At 44.6% G+C, this 17040-nt stretch overlaps 1 protein-coding gene across 3 annotated transcripts; it reads right to left on the bottom strand.

The window, feature by feature from the left end:
* Positions 1–3800: 3800 nt before the first annotated feature.
* On the bottom strand, positions 3801–9518 carry LOC125542312 (uncharacterized). Of its 3 annotated transcripts, none has more exons than XM_048705297.1 (3): positions 9428–9518; positions 6350–6510; positions 3801–5323 (listed from the first exon to the last, which is right to left on the bottom strand). In XM_048705297.1, the coding sequence occupies exons 2-3, from the start codon at positions 6435–6437 to the stop codon at positions 4125–4127; spliced, it is 1287 nt and encodes a 428-aa protein (XP_048561254.1). In that variant the 5' UTR covers positions 6438–6510; positions 9428–9518; the 3' UTR covers positions 3801–4124. The 3 variants fall into 3 exon arrangements, with proteins under 3 accessions (XP_048561254.1, XP_048561253.1, XP_087401975.1); XM_048705296.2 differs by having other exon boundaries at positions 6350–6525; positions 9428–9471; XM_087545849.1 differs by lacking the exon at positions 6350–6510 and having other exon boundaries at positions 9428–9465.
* Between the last annotated feature and the right edge of the window lie 7522 nt (positions 9519–17040).

Raw genomic sequence — 17040 nt, 5'->3', positions numbered from 1 at the left:
ATGTTTATTATTCATGCTAGAATTGTATTAACCGGAAACATAATACATGTGTGAATACATAGACAAACAAAGTGTCACTAGTATGCCTCTACTTGACTAGCTCGTTGATCAAAGATGGTTAAGTTTCCTAACCATAGACATGAGTTGTCATTTGATAAACGTGATCACATCATTAGGAGAATGATGTCATTGACTTGACCCATTCCGTTAGCTTAGCACTTGATCGTTTAGTATGTTGCTATTGCTTTCTTCATGACTTATATATGTTCCTATGACTATGAGATTATGCAACTCCCGTTTACCGGAGGAACACTTTGTGTGCTACCAAACGTCACAACATAACTGGGTGATCATAAAGGTGCTCTACAGGTGTCTCCGAAGGTACTTGTTGAGTTGGCATATTTCGAGATTAGGATTTGTCACTCCGATTGTCGGAGAGGTATCTCTGGGCCCTCTCGGTAATGCACATCACTATAAGCCTTGAAAGCAATGTGACTAATGAGTTAGTTGCGGGATAATGCATTACGTAACGAGTAAAGAGACTTGCCGGTAACGAGATTGAGCTAGGTATTGAGATACCGATGATCGAATCTCAGGCAAGTAACATACCGATGACAAAGGAAACAACGTATGTTGTTATGCGGTTTGACCGATATAGATCTTCGTAGAATATGTGGGAGACAATATGAGCATCTAGGTTCCGCTGTTGGTTATTGACCGGAGACGTGTCTCAGTCATGGCTACATAGTTCTCGAACCCGTAGGGTCCGCACGCTTAAAGTTCGGTGACGATCGGTATTATGAGTTTATGTGTTTTAATATACCGAAGGTAGTTCGGAGTCCCGGATGAGATCGAGGACATGACGAGGAGTCTCGAAGTGATTGAGACGTAAAGATTGATATATTGGACGACTGTATTCGGACATCAGAAAGGTTCCGAGTGATTCGGGTATTTTTCGGAGTACCGGGGGAGTTAGGGGAATACGGGAGTACATATGGGCCTTAGTGGGCTTTAGGGGAAAAAGAGGAGAAGCCACGAGGGCTGGCCGCGCGCCCCCCATGGGCCTAGTCCGAATTGGACTAGGGGAGGGGCTGCGCCCCCTCTTTCCTTCTCCTCCCCCTCTCCTTCCTTCCCCCTCCTAGTGGGACTAGGAAAGGGGAGTCCTACTCCCACTAGGAGGAGGACTCCTTCTCCTGGCGCGCCATGTAAGGGCCAACCGGCCTCCCCTCTTGCTCCTTTATATACGGGGGCAGGGGGCACCTCTAGACACACACGTTGATCTGTTGATCTCTCCCAGCCGGGTGCGGTGCCCCCCTCCACCATATTCCACCTTGGTCATATCGTAGCGGTGCTTAGGTGAAGCCCTGCGTCAGTAGCAACATCGTCACCGTCATCACGCCGTCGTGCTGACGGAACTCTCCCGTGAAGCTCTGCTGCATCGGAGTTCGTGGGACGTCATCGAGCTGAATGTGTGCTGAACTCGGAGGTGACGTACGTTCGGTACTTGGATCGGTCGGATCATGAAGACGTACGACTACATGAACTGCGTTGTGCTAAAGCTTCCGCTTTCGGTCTATGAAGGTAGGTGGACCACACTCTCCCCTCTCGTTGCTATGCATCACCATGATCTTGCGTGTGCATAGGAATTTTTTTGAAATTACTACGTTCCCCTTCAATTGTTGTATCTTTGTTAGTCAAATCAGTGTCAGTTTGATGGGCCTAAAGGACTACATTTTGCCACAAAAGATGCGCATGTAGCTCTCCTCTCTCTCCATCCCAAACAAAATCCATTGACTTTATTTCCTCTTAGACAATTCAAATCACTCATACCTTTTAAACTATAAACTCATTTTTGAAAAAATTTATATACTAGCAAAAAGGCCCATGCGTTGCAATGGGATAATAAAATCCTGGTCTTCAGATCAAGTTCCAAATATTCATACTATATTATATATACACGTATCTGAATATTTGTACACCAACCGGCGCGCATGTGGACGTAATACACATGCATTCCAACATGCACACAATGGATCGATGTTGTACTTGATCCTTGATGCATGCATTTTTTTTAAATCCTCGATGCATGTATGAGAAGGAAAAGAAATGTCAGTCTCACGATGAATCAAATGGAGGTCCCTATGACGTACGAATAATTCAGAGGAGGGTTAAAATTTTCGCTTTTACGGCTGGAGAGGTCGGTGATTTACTTCAACTTAAGGGGTAGTTTAGACGGAAGATGGAAAATTCAGAGAAACAATTAACAAAGATTTTTTTTCACTTATGGGTGGCCGGATGGGTAATTTACATAAACGTTAGATGCAGTTTGAATGACTAGCCAAAAAACAGCGAAACAATTAACAAATATTTTTTTTTCACTTACGGGTGGCATCATGGGTAATCTAGTTCGACTTTATGGGCAGCTTAGGGTCGGTGGATGGACCAAAAAATTCAGAGAAACGGGCCATCCTTTAATATAAGGTATAGATTTGGACTCCTGGCACCAAGCCCTTTAGAACTAGAGCAATTTTGGATATATTTCGAACACGTTTAAATTTTTACATTTCACATTTCATATGTGAAAATAACATATTTCACTAGAAAATAATGAAACAACCTATTTCACTAGAAATATGTGAAAACAGCCTAGTTCACCGAAACGTACTTAATCCAAATAGGGAACTGAAATGCCAACTTGTGAAACTGATTCAAAAGAGTGAAATATGTTATTTTAAAATTTTCCAATTGAAATAGATGTGATTCTTGTGAAATAAGCCATAAAGTTAAATGTACCTTCTGAAAGTGAAGAATATGATAAACTGAAATGCCAAGTTGTGAAATTGACATGTGTAACGGTTTAAAAGAGTGAAATATGTTATTTCAATAATGTGAAATTGAAATAGATGTGATTTTCATGAAAAAGCCAGCGAAAAGTGAAAAACAATATGAATTGAAATGTCAACTTGTGAAACCGGTCATTTCCCAACATGAAGTAGTTTATTCTAAAAAAGAGCGAGAGACGTTCTTTAAAAAATTATGCGTTTGAAATAGATATAATTTATGTAAAACAAGTCAGTGAAATGTAAGTTCTGAAAGTGAAAAACAACATGAAACTGCAATGTGAACTCGTGAAACTGATTGAAATAATTATACTCGTAAGATTTCAAGTAGGTGAAATATGTGAAAAGTGTTTCATGAATTTTAAACTCATTTACAATGTATCCAAAATCAGTCTTGTTTCAAAGGTTTTTGCGACATGACTTCAAATATATAAAAAGTTTTAAAATCAGAAATTTGGTTTAAAATATATGAATGACTTTAAGTTACAACGGTCAAAAGGAATTAATCTGGGAGAGAGAAGAGATAGAATAAGCAGCTCATGCATGCAAGACCCCTGTATCATCTGACCGAAAGCTGACATTGGCAGGATCCGTGTACCTTGTTTGCAGGTCCTATATAGCTAGGTATTTCCCGAAACAAAATGCTTCGCTTTTTAAACTGCACAGTGTTGCACTAATCTTCAAACCGCAATGAGCGGCTCCATATCAGCCAATACATATGTGAACCGCTCAATTTTCCATATTGTGCAATATCTCACATTTGGATGCGCTCATCCAGACTGGCGTAAAGGGGCAAGACTGCCTTGCAAATTCAAGAAAGAACACAGCTAGAGCGCTTAGTTTTGGAAAAGCTCTCTCTCTCTCTCTCTCTCTCTCTCTCTCTCTCTCTCTCTCTCTCTCTCTCTCAACATGGTACGATAGATTAGGTACTAGCTAGTAGTAGTACTACCATGCTCCATGTAAAAAGGTACAAATTTGGGCACCTGCTGTTTACATTACCGTAAAATGCAGCCCTTAAAGATTTATGTACAATAATTATATAAGTGCAACAATCAATGAAAATAAACACAACATAGCCAATGCTGCTTCTAATTTCCAATGGCATTTCGTCCTGACTCCTGAGCAATGCTTGAAAATCTCTACAACCACAGGCATGGCAGCTGAGGCTTAACAACACATAGTACTACAACATATGCACAATAAGCAAATACTAGTACAAGGTGGCATGCCCGGTTAGCTATCTCCAACCAAACACCAAACAAGCAAGAAAATACTAGTGTACTATCAAAGTCGTTGCGCATTTCGACAGAGTGTACCAACCAGTGATTGTTGCAGACCAAGCCGGACAGAAACCAGATACCTTAGCAGCTGCAGCAATGCGGCCGCCACGAGTACAGCCTCTGCCCAAAACTTGAGCATGCCGGAGGAAGGCACATCATCCTTGCTTCTGCCAGCTTGTTTTCGCCCCGGCCATGGCCAGTGGTGTAGCATGAACGCCAGGTAGTAGGTCAGAACCCCTGAGACGCCGCATGACACCATGATCCTCGTGCACCAGGAGAGCCCAGAAACATCCATGGAGTTCACCAGGTATGCGAAAAGAGGAGCTGCCACCAGTGCACACAGGGCAATGATCTCTTTCATGTATGGCTTCATCTTGTCGACGCTGATGAGCGGGCTGTGGCGTGGGCGGTCAAGGTGAAGGCTGCACCAGAGAAGCACTGGGGCGACTTCCGGCATGCAGAACAGAACCACGTCCTCGCCCAGCCACTCCACGGCCACCGTGTGCACCGTCACCAGCAGGAGGATAAGCAAGGTCTTGTGGAGCAACTCTGACGCCGGTGCGCTGCCAGGAAAAGGGTCAGCGGGCAGCTTCATCATCATTCGCGTCAGTGCGGCCACAATGGAGCTCAGGAACAGGAGGAACTGGGAGATGGAGAACCCCGCAGCTGCATCGTCGTCGAGTTGATCCATCACTAAGAGCGCTCCGAACGTCACCACCACTATAATCTGAAGCTCCACAGGTGTCTCGACGGACTTCTCGTCGACATTAGAGTATCCTGGAGTAACTTTACGATGATTGAGCTTCAAGTACAGCGCTCGTATGAAAACAATGGCCATGACGGGAAAGATGGCGAGCCAGGCGAAGCTCAAGTTGATGCCCAGTAATAGCAGATAAGATATAATCACAAGGACGGCTGTGTCTCTGAAAATCCGGACGTTAGGACGGCACGCGAACCACAACTTCATTGGCGCCAATGCAGCCGGTGTCGGAAGCAGATTGGGCACGAACTCGTGCAATTTCAGAAATATATAAGGGTAGCAAATAGCAACCTCCATTGTGCCAGTTACCAACTCATAGTATTCTTTGTTGGTAAGACCATGCTCACTTAATGAAAACAATTGGAAATTGCCGACGCTGCTGGCCAGTGTGCAGGTTGCTGCTATTAGGCATAACAATGCTCCATCTGAATCCTCAAGCTTGCCTGAAACACAGATTTATTGGACATGATCAGACCTACTCCATTATTTTAAATTCATGAATTAAAAACCATTTTGAATTATTATTTTAAATCTTTTAGTTTCTAGCTATGTACATCTAACACTAATGGAATCTGGGATTCCACCGAGTTCCAAGTGTTTGTCGAGTTCATTTCATTGGGAACTGGGACAACTGCTAGTGCAAGTAAGAAATCTCGTTGTCTAGCATAGGTGGTGCACCAAACTATTAGTGATTTTTCTAAAAAAAACTATAGGCGAATTTCTTTATTTTCTTTTACGTGGAAAAACTATTAGCAATCATTGTGGCTCGGCTCGAGCATACGGGGTACTGATCAAGCTGATAGAGACAAGTCGTAGTAATTTTGAATAGGCTACTTTTAGGCATGAATCCCTGAATCTACTTACGAAGCGCATGATTTAGCTAAGGCGTCAATCAGTCTTTCGATTGGTTGTCAGTCGTGGCTAGTAGAGCCACCAAACTTTGCTTGTATTCCTTGGTGTCTAAGTGACCAATAAAGCAAGCAAAGTTACTCAAAAAAGGTGCCGCTTCAAACTATTAACAAAAAAAATTGCGGGAAAACCTCTTCGCGATTCAACATGGAAGAACAGCAGATGAAGATATATATGAGTATTAGATTAAACTCTAAATAATTATTTAGTTGAAAGTTAAACGTGCAAATTTAGAGCCGTGAAAAAAAATCGGCTCTATAACTAATTGAATTCGACGTATGGAAGCATAACAGCAAGGAAGAACATACTCACTCCATTTCTAAATATCGGATGCATATAGACGTACTTTAAAATGTAGATTCACTCATTTTATTCCGTGTGTACGTAGTCCATACTATAGAATTTCTGAAAGGACCTATATTTAGAGACGGAGGGAGTACATATGTACATACATGCATACATACATACATACATACATACATACATACATACATATATTAAATTGAGCTACTATAGTGTATTAACAACTTGGACGTGGAAGAGAGTCGACATAGACTTACTAAATAATCGCGAATGAGGTTGTGGCAGACGAGCGTGTCTGCCGTTTGACACGATTTCTAGGCGTTGGGATGATCGGCTCCGCCCCATTGATTCGCGCGCAGAGTTTTTCCCAGCTTAGCTGGCTGCCAGATCGATGGGCCAACTTGGTGCGCTACTACACCTGGTCAATGTTTGACTGAGTTTGTGCAAAAATATATCAATGCTTGTGAAATCAAATAGGCATATGATGAAAATATATTTTATCATGAATCTAATGATACTACTTTGATATAATAAATGTTGGTGTATTATTGTATAAACACGGTTAAACATAAAAAAGTTTGACTTTCCAACAAAGTTGGTAGTGCACTATTTTAAGTACGGAGGGAGTACTTTGTTAGATATAGTTATGCCATAGTTTAGAGTGGTTACACATATGGATGCTCCTGCAATATGGCAGCTGACTATGCCCCACATAACCCATATCTTTTTGTGGCTATTAGCTAATGATAAGCTGCTAACCAGGCAAAATTTTGCTAAGAGTCACACAGTTGACGATATGTCATTTTTTAGTGTTTTGTTACTGAAGTGTGTAATAATAGAAGTAGATTGACTGCTATTGAGCAGGTTGTCACTTATGATTCCATTGCTAAATGGTAGGTTTGCAATGAGAAATGGCAAGCAAATAATCTTCTGCACTCTGCGATGTTATGGTCACTACGGAAAGTATGTAATGACCTCTGTTTTAACAGTTCTGGAGAAGCATTAAAATAGCATGTTCCCATTAGGTGATTTTATGCTCGGGGGCTGCAAGAGTCCGAGTTACTGAGTAGATGGGATGACCTGTTCAGTGTGGTCGCTTGCGAGAAGCCCGTCTCCACTAACCAGGACAGATCCCAGCTGAAAAGTGGATCCAATATGACTGCTTACACGAAGGTGGTAAGCCTTTTGGAAGGCGACGAAAATGTTGAAAAATAGGGAAACCACCAGCGCAAGCTTGGCGAAGCTGGTGAAGGTGTCCTCATTGTAGCTGATTGAAGCTTGATTCATGCTCCGGGTTGTCCCCAAAGCTTGACAACTTGTGCCGCTGCTGAGATTTCACTTTTACCCAGTCGTCCACAACCTCATCCCCTCTTCACCATCCTACGGGTCACGAAATATCAGGAGGGCACCTCCCAACAATGGGTGGCAAAGAGCGGTTGCTCAGGAGGCATTGCCCTTCGGGGTCACTGACATGGGGCTAGGACTGGTGACGTGGTGTAGGGAGAACCCCCGGGACCTAGACGTCATCTCGCTAGCATGCCGACCGATGTAGAGGAAGTTGGAGGAGGCGGGATTCCTCCTTATGCAGGAAGACTTCGATCTCGTGTAGGGCATGGGGGAGGGGGGTGAAGAACACGATCTTGGTGGCAGAGGCGTCACGGAAGGCCAAGGGGATAGCCATGGTGTCGTATCCCTCTGTCTTTTCTTTGTCTCCGAGCTCCCCATACACCTAGGAACAGTTGAAGCAGTGCTGGACCTCCACCGCGGGCCACGTCTACATGTACTTCATTGTCGTGAAGCCCACCCCCATAGATACATCCAAAATATATCTATAACTTTTGAAGTTTCTATGCTTATTTCTTTATCATTTATGCAATATGATATATTTTTGGACTAACCTACTAATAAATTGCGAGAGGGAAGAATCGCATTTTTGTATGCTGATGGTTTTAGGAACCTTCCGGAACTCAGAAGTATCCGTGAAAAATCAACGGGTCAAAACTTTCCAGAAGACAAAGGCTCACAGAAGGAGGAACCTATGGCCAACCTAGGTCCCCCGCATGACCTTAGCACATGGCCCGAGGGAAGGCCACATGGCCAAGACGCTTGAGGGCCCGGGGGTGCCCCATGCTCTCTCATTCGGCCGTTAGCTCCATATATACCCCCAATTCGCAAACCTATTCAAGAAGAACATTTTCGCCGCCACCACTTCTAGATATTCGAGATCTGAGAAAAGGTTGTCTCGAGTGCTTCTCCGGTACCCTGCTGGAGGGGAATTCACCACTGATCTTCATCAACAAAACCCCTCTGGTGTTCCCTGATGAGGTGTGAGTAGTCCATCCCCTGTACTATGCATGGGTTCGCAGTAGTAACTACGTAGCAAATCTCTCTATGTGCTTCGCTGATTAGATCACATGAGCTGCCCCACATGAATGTGATCACTTATGTATAATTCTTGCGGTGAACCTTTCGATATGTGAAGAATAATTATTTTATGATGTTGCTATCATGATTGCATGGATTTTTTATATAGATGTAAATTATTCTCCATTTATTAGTCTAAATATTGTCCTGTCAATCAACATCCTTCTAAGAATTTCGTACCAGCATGGCCTGTCTGTTGAGAATTCAACGCGGGCGAGGAGGTTAGTGATCAAGGACATGTGGGCGAGGTAGAGACGTGGAGTTTGTTGCTGATGACTGGAGTCGATGGAGGGATGCCGAGCAGACCATCCTCTTCTTTAGTGGTTCTTGGTCTATTACAGTCATTGGATGCCGCTGACCGACGAGGCCACCCGCCATGACAACACAGCAACAAAAAATCCTCCCTGAAGGAGGCTCAAGAAAGAGCCAAAGCATCTCTAATCAAACTGGCAAAGCCAACAGCCGATCGACACCACTTTGTGATCGAAAATCCTCCGGCTACGCTCTTTCCAAACCATGTAGTACATGGTAACACGGCAAGAACATCCCATGTACTCAGCCAGATCAAAGCATGACTTGCTAGCTATTCCTTCTTTGGCCAGCTGCACAAGTATGAAGTCGACCACCGCCGCCGCCGAAGACGGGCACTTGCCCGGCAAATCCCGCGGCGGAACTATAGGGCGACCAGATGCACACGTGCATGGAGCGCGTAGGACTCCGTTGGCCGCCAAGATATAATTAGCAAAAACAGTGGGGTATATTCGTAATAAAATCGTACGCAGAACCAGCTAGCTGGCACAAATTTGAAGAGCTACCACGCCCTCAACCGCGAAAAAAAATTACCACCCCCTAATATAAAAATAAAGAGGAAAAGCTAAAAAGCACACAAACAGTACATCAGGCGTGCGTACCTTGTCGGCTGTCAGATGGTACCGATCGATGCTGCAAGTGTGCGGCCATCTGCGGGCAAACACAGGCAGCCGCAAATATATAAGGGAAACGTTTAGCGTTGGGCCGGTCACTTCGCTAACAGGAGCCTGTGTTTTGGCTTTCGGTTTGCATTTATTTTCGCTTCTGAACGAGATGGCCGAAATTCGGTCATTTTAAAAATTACGGTAAAATCTCGGACGAAATTACAAAACCAAATTTTATATTTCAAACGAAATTTAACAAAAACTGGCCGAAATTCGGCCGAAATTTTTGAAAACAAGAAGAACAAAAGTATGGCAGTCAAACAACAATGAGGAGTATGGCAGAGCAAAGCTTTGGGGTTTAAAAACTGTGAAAAAGATTGAAACAAGGACAGGGAGAGGTGCTTCAGAGTTGAGGAGGGAGTTGCCGATGGATTCAGCCGCATTGCATGACGAGCAGCATGCAGCCCGCAGCCGGCAGAGGTCGGCAGCAGGAGCTGGGCTGTCGGGAAGGGGCGAACGGGGCAGGAGCACATGCTCGTGCGGGGAGGCAGGCGGCGACGAGCGGAGGAGCCACGTCTGGGCGTAGCGCTGCCGCCGCACACACAGGTCGACCACGGGGTCGTGGTTTGTTTAGGGTTAGGGCGTTTGGTTCGATCCTTTTATATTGGGCAAAGCGTGGGGAGGATCCATAAGTTGGACTGGGCCAAAAAGATTTCAAACTGGGCCGAAATTTTTGGCCGGTACAGGCATTTACCGGGCCCAGGCGAGATGGAAGTAATACCAGCAGGCGTTGCTCGAGGGCCGCAATGGGGAACTCTGTCTGACGGCCGCGGCCATGTTTTTTCTCTTCTATGATCCATCTAGGCGATGATGCGAGTTGGCAACACCACTTGCCGCCGTTGAGTTGATGGCTGCGCCCGCACACGTCCTCCTCCTCTCCGGTAGTTCCGTCAGGGGTGCCGGAGCTGCAACGTGCTGTAGTTTTTTCAGCGAGACCAAGCTGAAGCTGCAACCGGCCTTCAGAAACGCTGCAACCAACGTCGCGCCCTGCTACAATGGGCGTCAGGTTTTGCTACAACCATGGCGCCGGTGCGAAGAGCAGACTACAACAGCACTGTTTTTGCTGCAACCGCATAGAGAAAATCTACAATGGGCATCACGTTTTGCTACAACCATGGCGCCTGTGCGAAGAGCAGACTACCGTGAACCTTTTTTGCTACAACCGCATAGCGAAGAGCTACAACGGGCGTCGCATTTTGCTACAACCATGACTCCGGTGTGAAGAGCGGACTACGCAGGCACTTTTTTGCTGCGACCACATAGCAAAAATCTACAACCGTTGTCGCATTTTGCTACGCCCATGACCGTCGGTGCTGGAATAGCATTCCTCGTCGGTGTCGGATGAGCCGCAGGTGTTTGGACGGCACTCCGTGGTGCTGGAACCGTCGACATGAAAAGCTGCAACCGACATCTCCGATACTGGAAGTATTGGCCTGAAGCCCATCTATGGTTCAACAGGAAGACCGGTGCGTCGCCGGTATTGTGATGCTACAACCGGCACCCCACCGTGCTGGAACCATCGACATGGAAAGCTGCAACCGGCAATCGCCGATGCCGGAAGACGGAGGCAATGGATGCTCGTACTAGAGATGTCGACTGCTGGAACAGACGAATTTAGGTGTTGGAACCGTCGACTCTATTTGCTACAATCGGCCAACTGTAATGCTACAACCTGCTTTGTCGGCGTGCGATGCAATCCGATGCCAGCTGCGATGCTACAACCATTGCCGGTGATGCTGGAACTGAAGGCGTGATGTGCTGCAATGGAGGGCCATGCTACAACCGTTGCCGCTGTTGCTGGCACCGACGGCAGGACGAGGGGCGAGTAGTGGACGTCCAAAGCTACAACCAGCTGTCGAGATGCTACAACCGTTGCCGGTGATGCTGGAACCGACGGCGCGACACACTACAAGAAATATTTCAACTTATGACCTTCTGTCAGTGACCCTCGAAGAATTGGTCTTAAATTTATGACTATTTTAGACCAATTGGTCAAAAGCTGTCCAGGGGGCTCCAAACCCTAAACCATTGCGACCATTTTGGTCAGAAAGGTCGTAGTTTCCATACACGAAATGGTCACAAAGCAAACAGTGCTAGTCCGCTGCCTTATTTCTAGTTGTTAATGACCAATATAGATGGTCATAGCCTTGTAGATTGTGGTGGGTTGTGATGACTAGGTGCCATCTCATCAGTTTTGCCTATGTGTCATGTCCATGTGGCAGTTTTTGCCCTATGTTGTGAAGCAACCTATATTTCTATCACTCCCAAAATTCCCAAAACAATCTCATAAATTCTTTGGGGCATATCTTCATCAAATATGTAAAAATCCTTCCTTGCCTAGTTCAAAACTAATTCAACAATATTCATTTTCCTATTCTGTTCACAACAACACTTTATGAAGGAAGTGCTATTTATATATTCTTTATTGCCCTCGGAATTTTTGGGCACTCTTTCCTATCCAAATCATTACCGCATGACAAAATTCAGCTCCATTTGCCAAGCAAATCTTCTTCGGCAAATTTCCAAAGTTTTTGTCCACCTAGAAGCATTGTGAAGGAAGTACCTTTTTTATATCTATAAATGCCATGAAAATTATACAGTTCCTTCATATGCCCAAATTATCACCCTCCTCCAAATTGCAGCTCGATCAAATCATCTATGTGAGCCCAGGTTCAATTTATATTTTATGGCCAAATTGGCACGTTGCAAAGCAAGTGTTATATAGACCCCTCCTATTACCCTCAAACTTTTCGGGCACTCTTCCATACCGAAATCATTGCCACATGATAATATTCAGCTCAATTTTCCAAGTAAATCTTTCTCGGGAAATTTCCAAAGTTTCTACCTCGAGAGAAGCTTTGTGAAGTAAGTACTAGCTAGGCTTACCCAAATGATCTTAAAATTTACCAGCGCATGACCATACCTAAGTAACTTACCTACACCAATTTTGAGCTCATTTCATTCATCCAATCTCTCTCACTAGTTTTCCCAAGTTTCTGTCCATAGAAGAGCATTGTGAAGGAAGTACTACTTTGGCATGTCCAAATGGTATCAATTTTCTACAATGCTTTCCTATGCCCAAATAACCATCCTCCACAAAATTTCAGCTCACTCCATTCATTATTTTGAGCCCATCTTCAACATTCATATTTTTGTCCAGCGTGGTACTTTGCAAAGCAAGTACCACCTATGATCCTCCTTTTGATCTCAAAATTTGTGAAGACATTCTCCTTAGTAGATGATCATCCTCAGCAAAAACTCACGCCCATTGACCATGTGCATTTCCCGTACCGCTAATCAAACACTTGGCTGCTAATTCATGTTTGAGCATCGATCGGTCTCCTCGTGAGAATCTTATGTTGTAATTTTCTTCCTAGCACCAACCTGGGGAGTGCCCAACCCACTAGACATGCCTAGGCCGCCCAGAACACATGGCAACATTACGGTCACGCGGTGACCACGCGACGGGCATGCGAGTTTACGTGCTCTAGAGTTGGGGCCCTCGGCCACCGCCCAAATCTCAACGTATCGCCACCAAACCATGTATTTATGATTAAATAGGTCCTTATGTAACTAGAAATGATTTTTGGAAAAAATAAATAGCAAACTATGAGGCAGCTGCAGTTCAAATTTGACCCGCTTCCAACTGAATCGGCTAAAATTTATCTTTTTCACGAGAGGTGGATCAAAAACTTTTACACCCAACCATTTTGTCAATTGTGCATTAAATATGGCCTAGTATTTTACAAAAATGATTTGGTCCAATTTTGCAACAATTATTTGGTAGTTCCTTCACAAAAAAACCTCCTTTCGGGCACTCGAAAAATGGAAAATGGTTTTTTCGCCCAACGAAAATGAAAACTTCCTTAGGCAACATTGTTTGCCATTCCAATATGCATCCTTGTGCACAATATGAGGTCATTTCAACAAACTATGCCATGAATGTGGCCATAAGACTGATCATTTGGCTTGAAAGCCATTGATCTCCACACATGATAGCTCGTTTCTGAGAACACTTTTTTAAAATAATTGACATATTACAAGTTTGTTATTTTTCCTAGGAACTTGGCCACATATGATGGCACAATGCGAAGGTTTCCCAATTATTTGATTTTTTAATTTTTTATGCCCGTTTCAAAATGCGGTCAAAACGGCGGGAATGACCGTTCCTAGCTAGTGATTGAATCTTGTAATTTTTTTGGTGTTTCTATGATTAAATAGATACTTATGTACCTAGAAATGATTTTTGGAAAAAATAAAGAGCAGACTACAAGGCAGCTACAGTTCAAATTTCACCCGCTTCCAGCTGAATCGGCTGGAATTTGTCTTTTTCACGAGAGGTGGATCAAAACTTTTTACACCCAACCATTTGGTCAATTGTGCATTAAATATGGCCTAGTATTTTATAAAAATGATTTGGTCCAATTTTGCAACAATTATTTGGTAGTTCCTTCACAAAAAAACCTCCTTTCAGGCACTCGAAAAATGGAAAATGGTTTTTTCGTCCAACGAAAATGAAACTTCCTTAGGCAACATTGTTTGCCATTCCAATATGCACCCTTGTGCACAATATGAGATCATTTGAACAAACTATGCCATGAATGTGGCCATAAGATTGATCATTTGGCTTGAAAGCCATTGATCTCCACACGTGATAGCTCGTTTCTGAGAACACTTTTTAAAAATAATTTCCCTATTACAAGTTTGTTATTTTTCTTGAAAACTTGGTCACATATGATGACACAATGCGAAGGTTTCCCAATTTTTTGATTTTTTTTGAATTTTTTATGCCCGTTCCAAAATGCGGTCAAAACGGCGGGAATGACCGTTCCTAGCTAGTGGTTGAATCTTGAATTTTCTTTGGTGTTTCTCTGATTAAATAGGTACTTATGTACCTAGAAATATTTTTTGGAAAAAATAAATAGCATACTATGAGGCAGCTACAGTTCAAATTTGACCCGCTTCCAACTGAATCGGCAGGAATTTATCTTTTTCACGAGAGGTGGATCAAACCTTTTTACACCCAACCATTATGTCAATTGTGCATTAAATATGTCCTAGTATTTTAGAAAATTGATTTGGTCCAATTTTGCAACAATTATTTGGTAGGTCCTTCACAAAAAAACCCATTTTGGGCACTCGGAAAATGAAAAATGATTTTTTCGTGCAAAAAAAATGAAAACTTTCTTAGGCAACATTGTTTGCCATTCCATGTTTGTTATTTTCCTGAAAGGTAGTTCACAATTGGTGACACAATGAGAAGGTCTTTTATTTTTTTGAATTTCTGTGATCATAAAATAGCTTACATGATTTTAACATCTTATTTTCAAATCTATCACGACCAATTTAGTTGGTCATAATGTTGTACTGCGTTCTGATTGGTCCGTGGACCAGACACGCGGATCATGCACGAAACACCGTTGGATCCTCCCGGATCCAACGGCAGCCCCCACCCCTCGCCTCCCCACCAACCCCACGTGAGGCGAAACCCTAGCTCTCTTCTCCCCCGTTTTCCTTCCACCCGCCCGCCGCCTCCCTCTCTCTCTCTCCCCGATCCAGATCGACGCCGCCTCCCGCTCTCTCTCCCCGATCCAGATCGACCCCGCCTCCCTCTCTCTCTCGCTTCCCGTCGCCGGCGGCGGCGCCCTCCTTCCCTCACCCTCTCCTGCTCCCCTCCTCACGGCGCCTCCACCACGCCACGAATCCCGGTGACCCACCCCGTCTCTGTGCCCGCCTCGTCAACCACCTCCGCCGCGCGTCTGAGTCCCATCCATGTCCACTCCGGCTCCATCTCTGTCTCCTTTCGTGGGAGGTGACCCGCACCCGGCCCCGCGGCGGGGGAGGGGCAGCGGCGGCCTCGTGTAGATCCCATCGGGATCACGGTGCGGACGCATGCCCCAGGCGCCATGACCCGTCTCCCTCCCCTCCTCAAATCAGGAAGGAGAGGCCAGGCACCGGCCATGAACTCGCTCTGCCCGGGACGCCGCTCGATATCAAGGTCACCCCACCCCCTCTTCGATCTGCTCTTCCTCCTTTCCCTTCCCTTCCCTAACGCGCACCATTTTCTTCCTCACGCGGGGTTGCAGGCGATTCGATCAGGGCCGGGTCCATGGCGTCCACGGCCGTGGTGGCGCTCGCGGTGACGGACGAGCTGGCCCTGCCGCTCCGCGCGGTGGGGGACCTGGCGGCGGCCACCGGCGTCTCACGGGAGGAGGTCGTCGTCATCACGCAGTGCACCTCGCTTGGTAACACCCCCTCCCAAGCCCCCCCTGTCTCCCAACCTCAAGCTGATGATGAGGAGGTCAGCTAGTGCCCAGAACCACTAATTCTCATGCCGAATTCAGTCTGTTTGCTTTGTTCGTTAGTTTGTAACTTTGTATGGTCCGAATTTCTACAACTAGTTCAACTATGTTAATTTGCACCCCTGTTTTATTGTTTATGTACCATGTACAATCTCTTTTCAGAGATGCCTGTCCACATATCTAACTTTGTTCTACCTTTCTAGAAACATGTCTGTTTCCGTGGTGTATCTCTATGGCCAGTTCCCTGTTATTTCTATGCCAAAGTCACTTAATGAATTGTTAAATCAAGTAATTCAAACTTTGCATCTGCACGCGCACATCAAGTAATTCTTAAAGCGTGCGGGTTTGCTCTTGTGCGCTTACGTCTGGCCTCACTTGCATCTGCACAATGCTGCATGGTTGAGCGGCACCCCGTTGCCGTTGGAGATATAATGCAAACACCAATTTCTGCGCCTGTTGGGGCGGGGTGCTGTTTTCTGGACCTGGTGCTAATGCTGGGGTAGATAGTCTTTTGTCTTGTTCATCTTAATCCACAGTTTCTAGACAACTTAGCACTTGATATAAGCAGTTTTTAAGAAGCGGGCAGGGACTGGACTATCCAGTGGTATAGGATAGTTGATTCTGATTACACATTTATGTGTCTGTCTGTGTGCGTGTGTCTGTGTCCTGCATGTTTCATTTTTTTATGTTGTCAATCGTAGCCAGTTCTCCTGGGATCGGACAATATGGATACAGGTTGGTGGTATCCATTGTAAGAGGTATTTATAACAATTTTGTTCGTTAAAAAATATTTTTGAATGATGCTTGAGATAGGATGGAAACTGGAGTTAATTGCCAGAGACAGAGTGTCAAAGTTCAGATGTGATTTTGTTAACTGAATTATGTGCTACAGAATATAATTAGCTGATTTAAACTGCTATTTTCCTTCGCCTAATCAAATGCCCTTTGATTTTGCAGTATGCATACCCAAGTCAAGCTTGTGGTCACGATGAAGGTGCTGATCCGGGTTTCCTATCTTCAGAAGTAAAATGTTTGCTTGCTTGACATGGTTGTAATATATTGCTGGAATGAATGGTTGGTTGTAAAGATATGGCATAGATTAGTTGTTGCAGATTAGCCTATCATAACAGCTAGCCATTTGTAGATTAGTTGTATGCATCATGTCATCTGGTACAAATCTGCGTCTATAGATAAGTCAGTGGTGTGGAGCACTTCACCTTCATTTTATTTAACACGTGATGTTGGCAA

The sequence above is a fragment of the Triticum urartu genome, chromosome 3A, assembly GCF_056163025.1.
Source record: "Triticum urartu cultivar PI428250 chromosome 3A, HENAU_Tu73, whole genome shotgun sequence".
NCBI lineage: Eukaryota > Viridiplantae > Streptophyta > Magnoliopsida > Poales > Poaceae > Triticum > Triticum urartu.
Note: the sequence above shows the minus strand (reverse complement) of the source record. Positions and strands in the feature narration are given on the sequence as shown.

Bases quoted from the DNA above. Each gene is read 5' to 3' on its own strand.
- LOC125542312 (XM_048705297.1), bottom strand. From the start codon at position 6,437: ATGGGGCGGAGCCGATCATCCCAACGCCTAGAAATCGTGTCAAACGGC. The intron at 5,324-6,349 runs GTAAGTCTATGT...TCTGTGTTTCAG, and splicing joins ACCTCATTCGCGATTATTTA to GCAAGCTTGAGGATTCAGAT.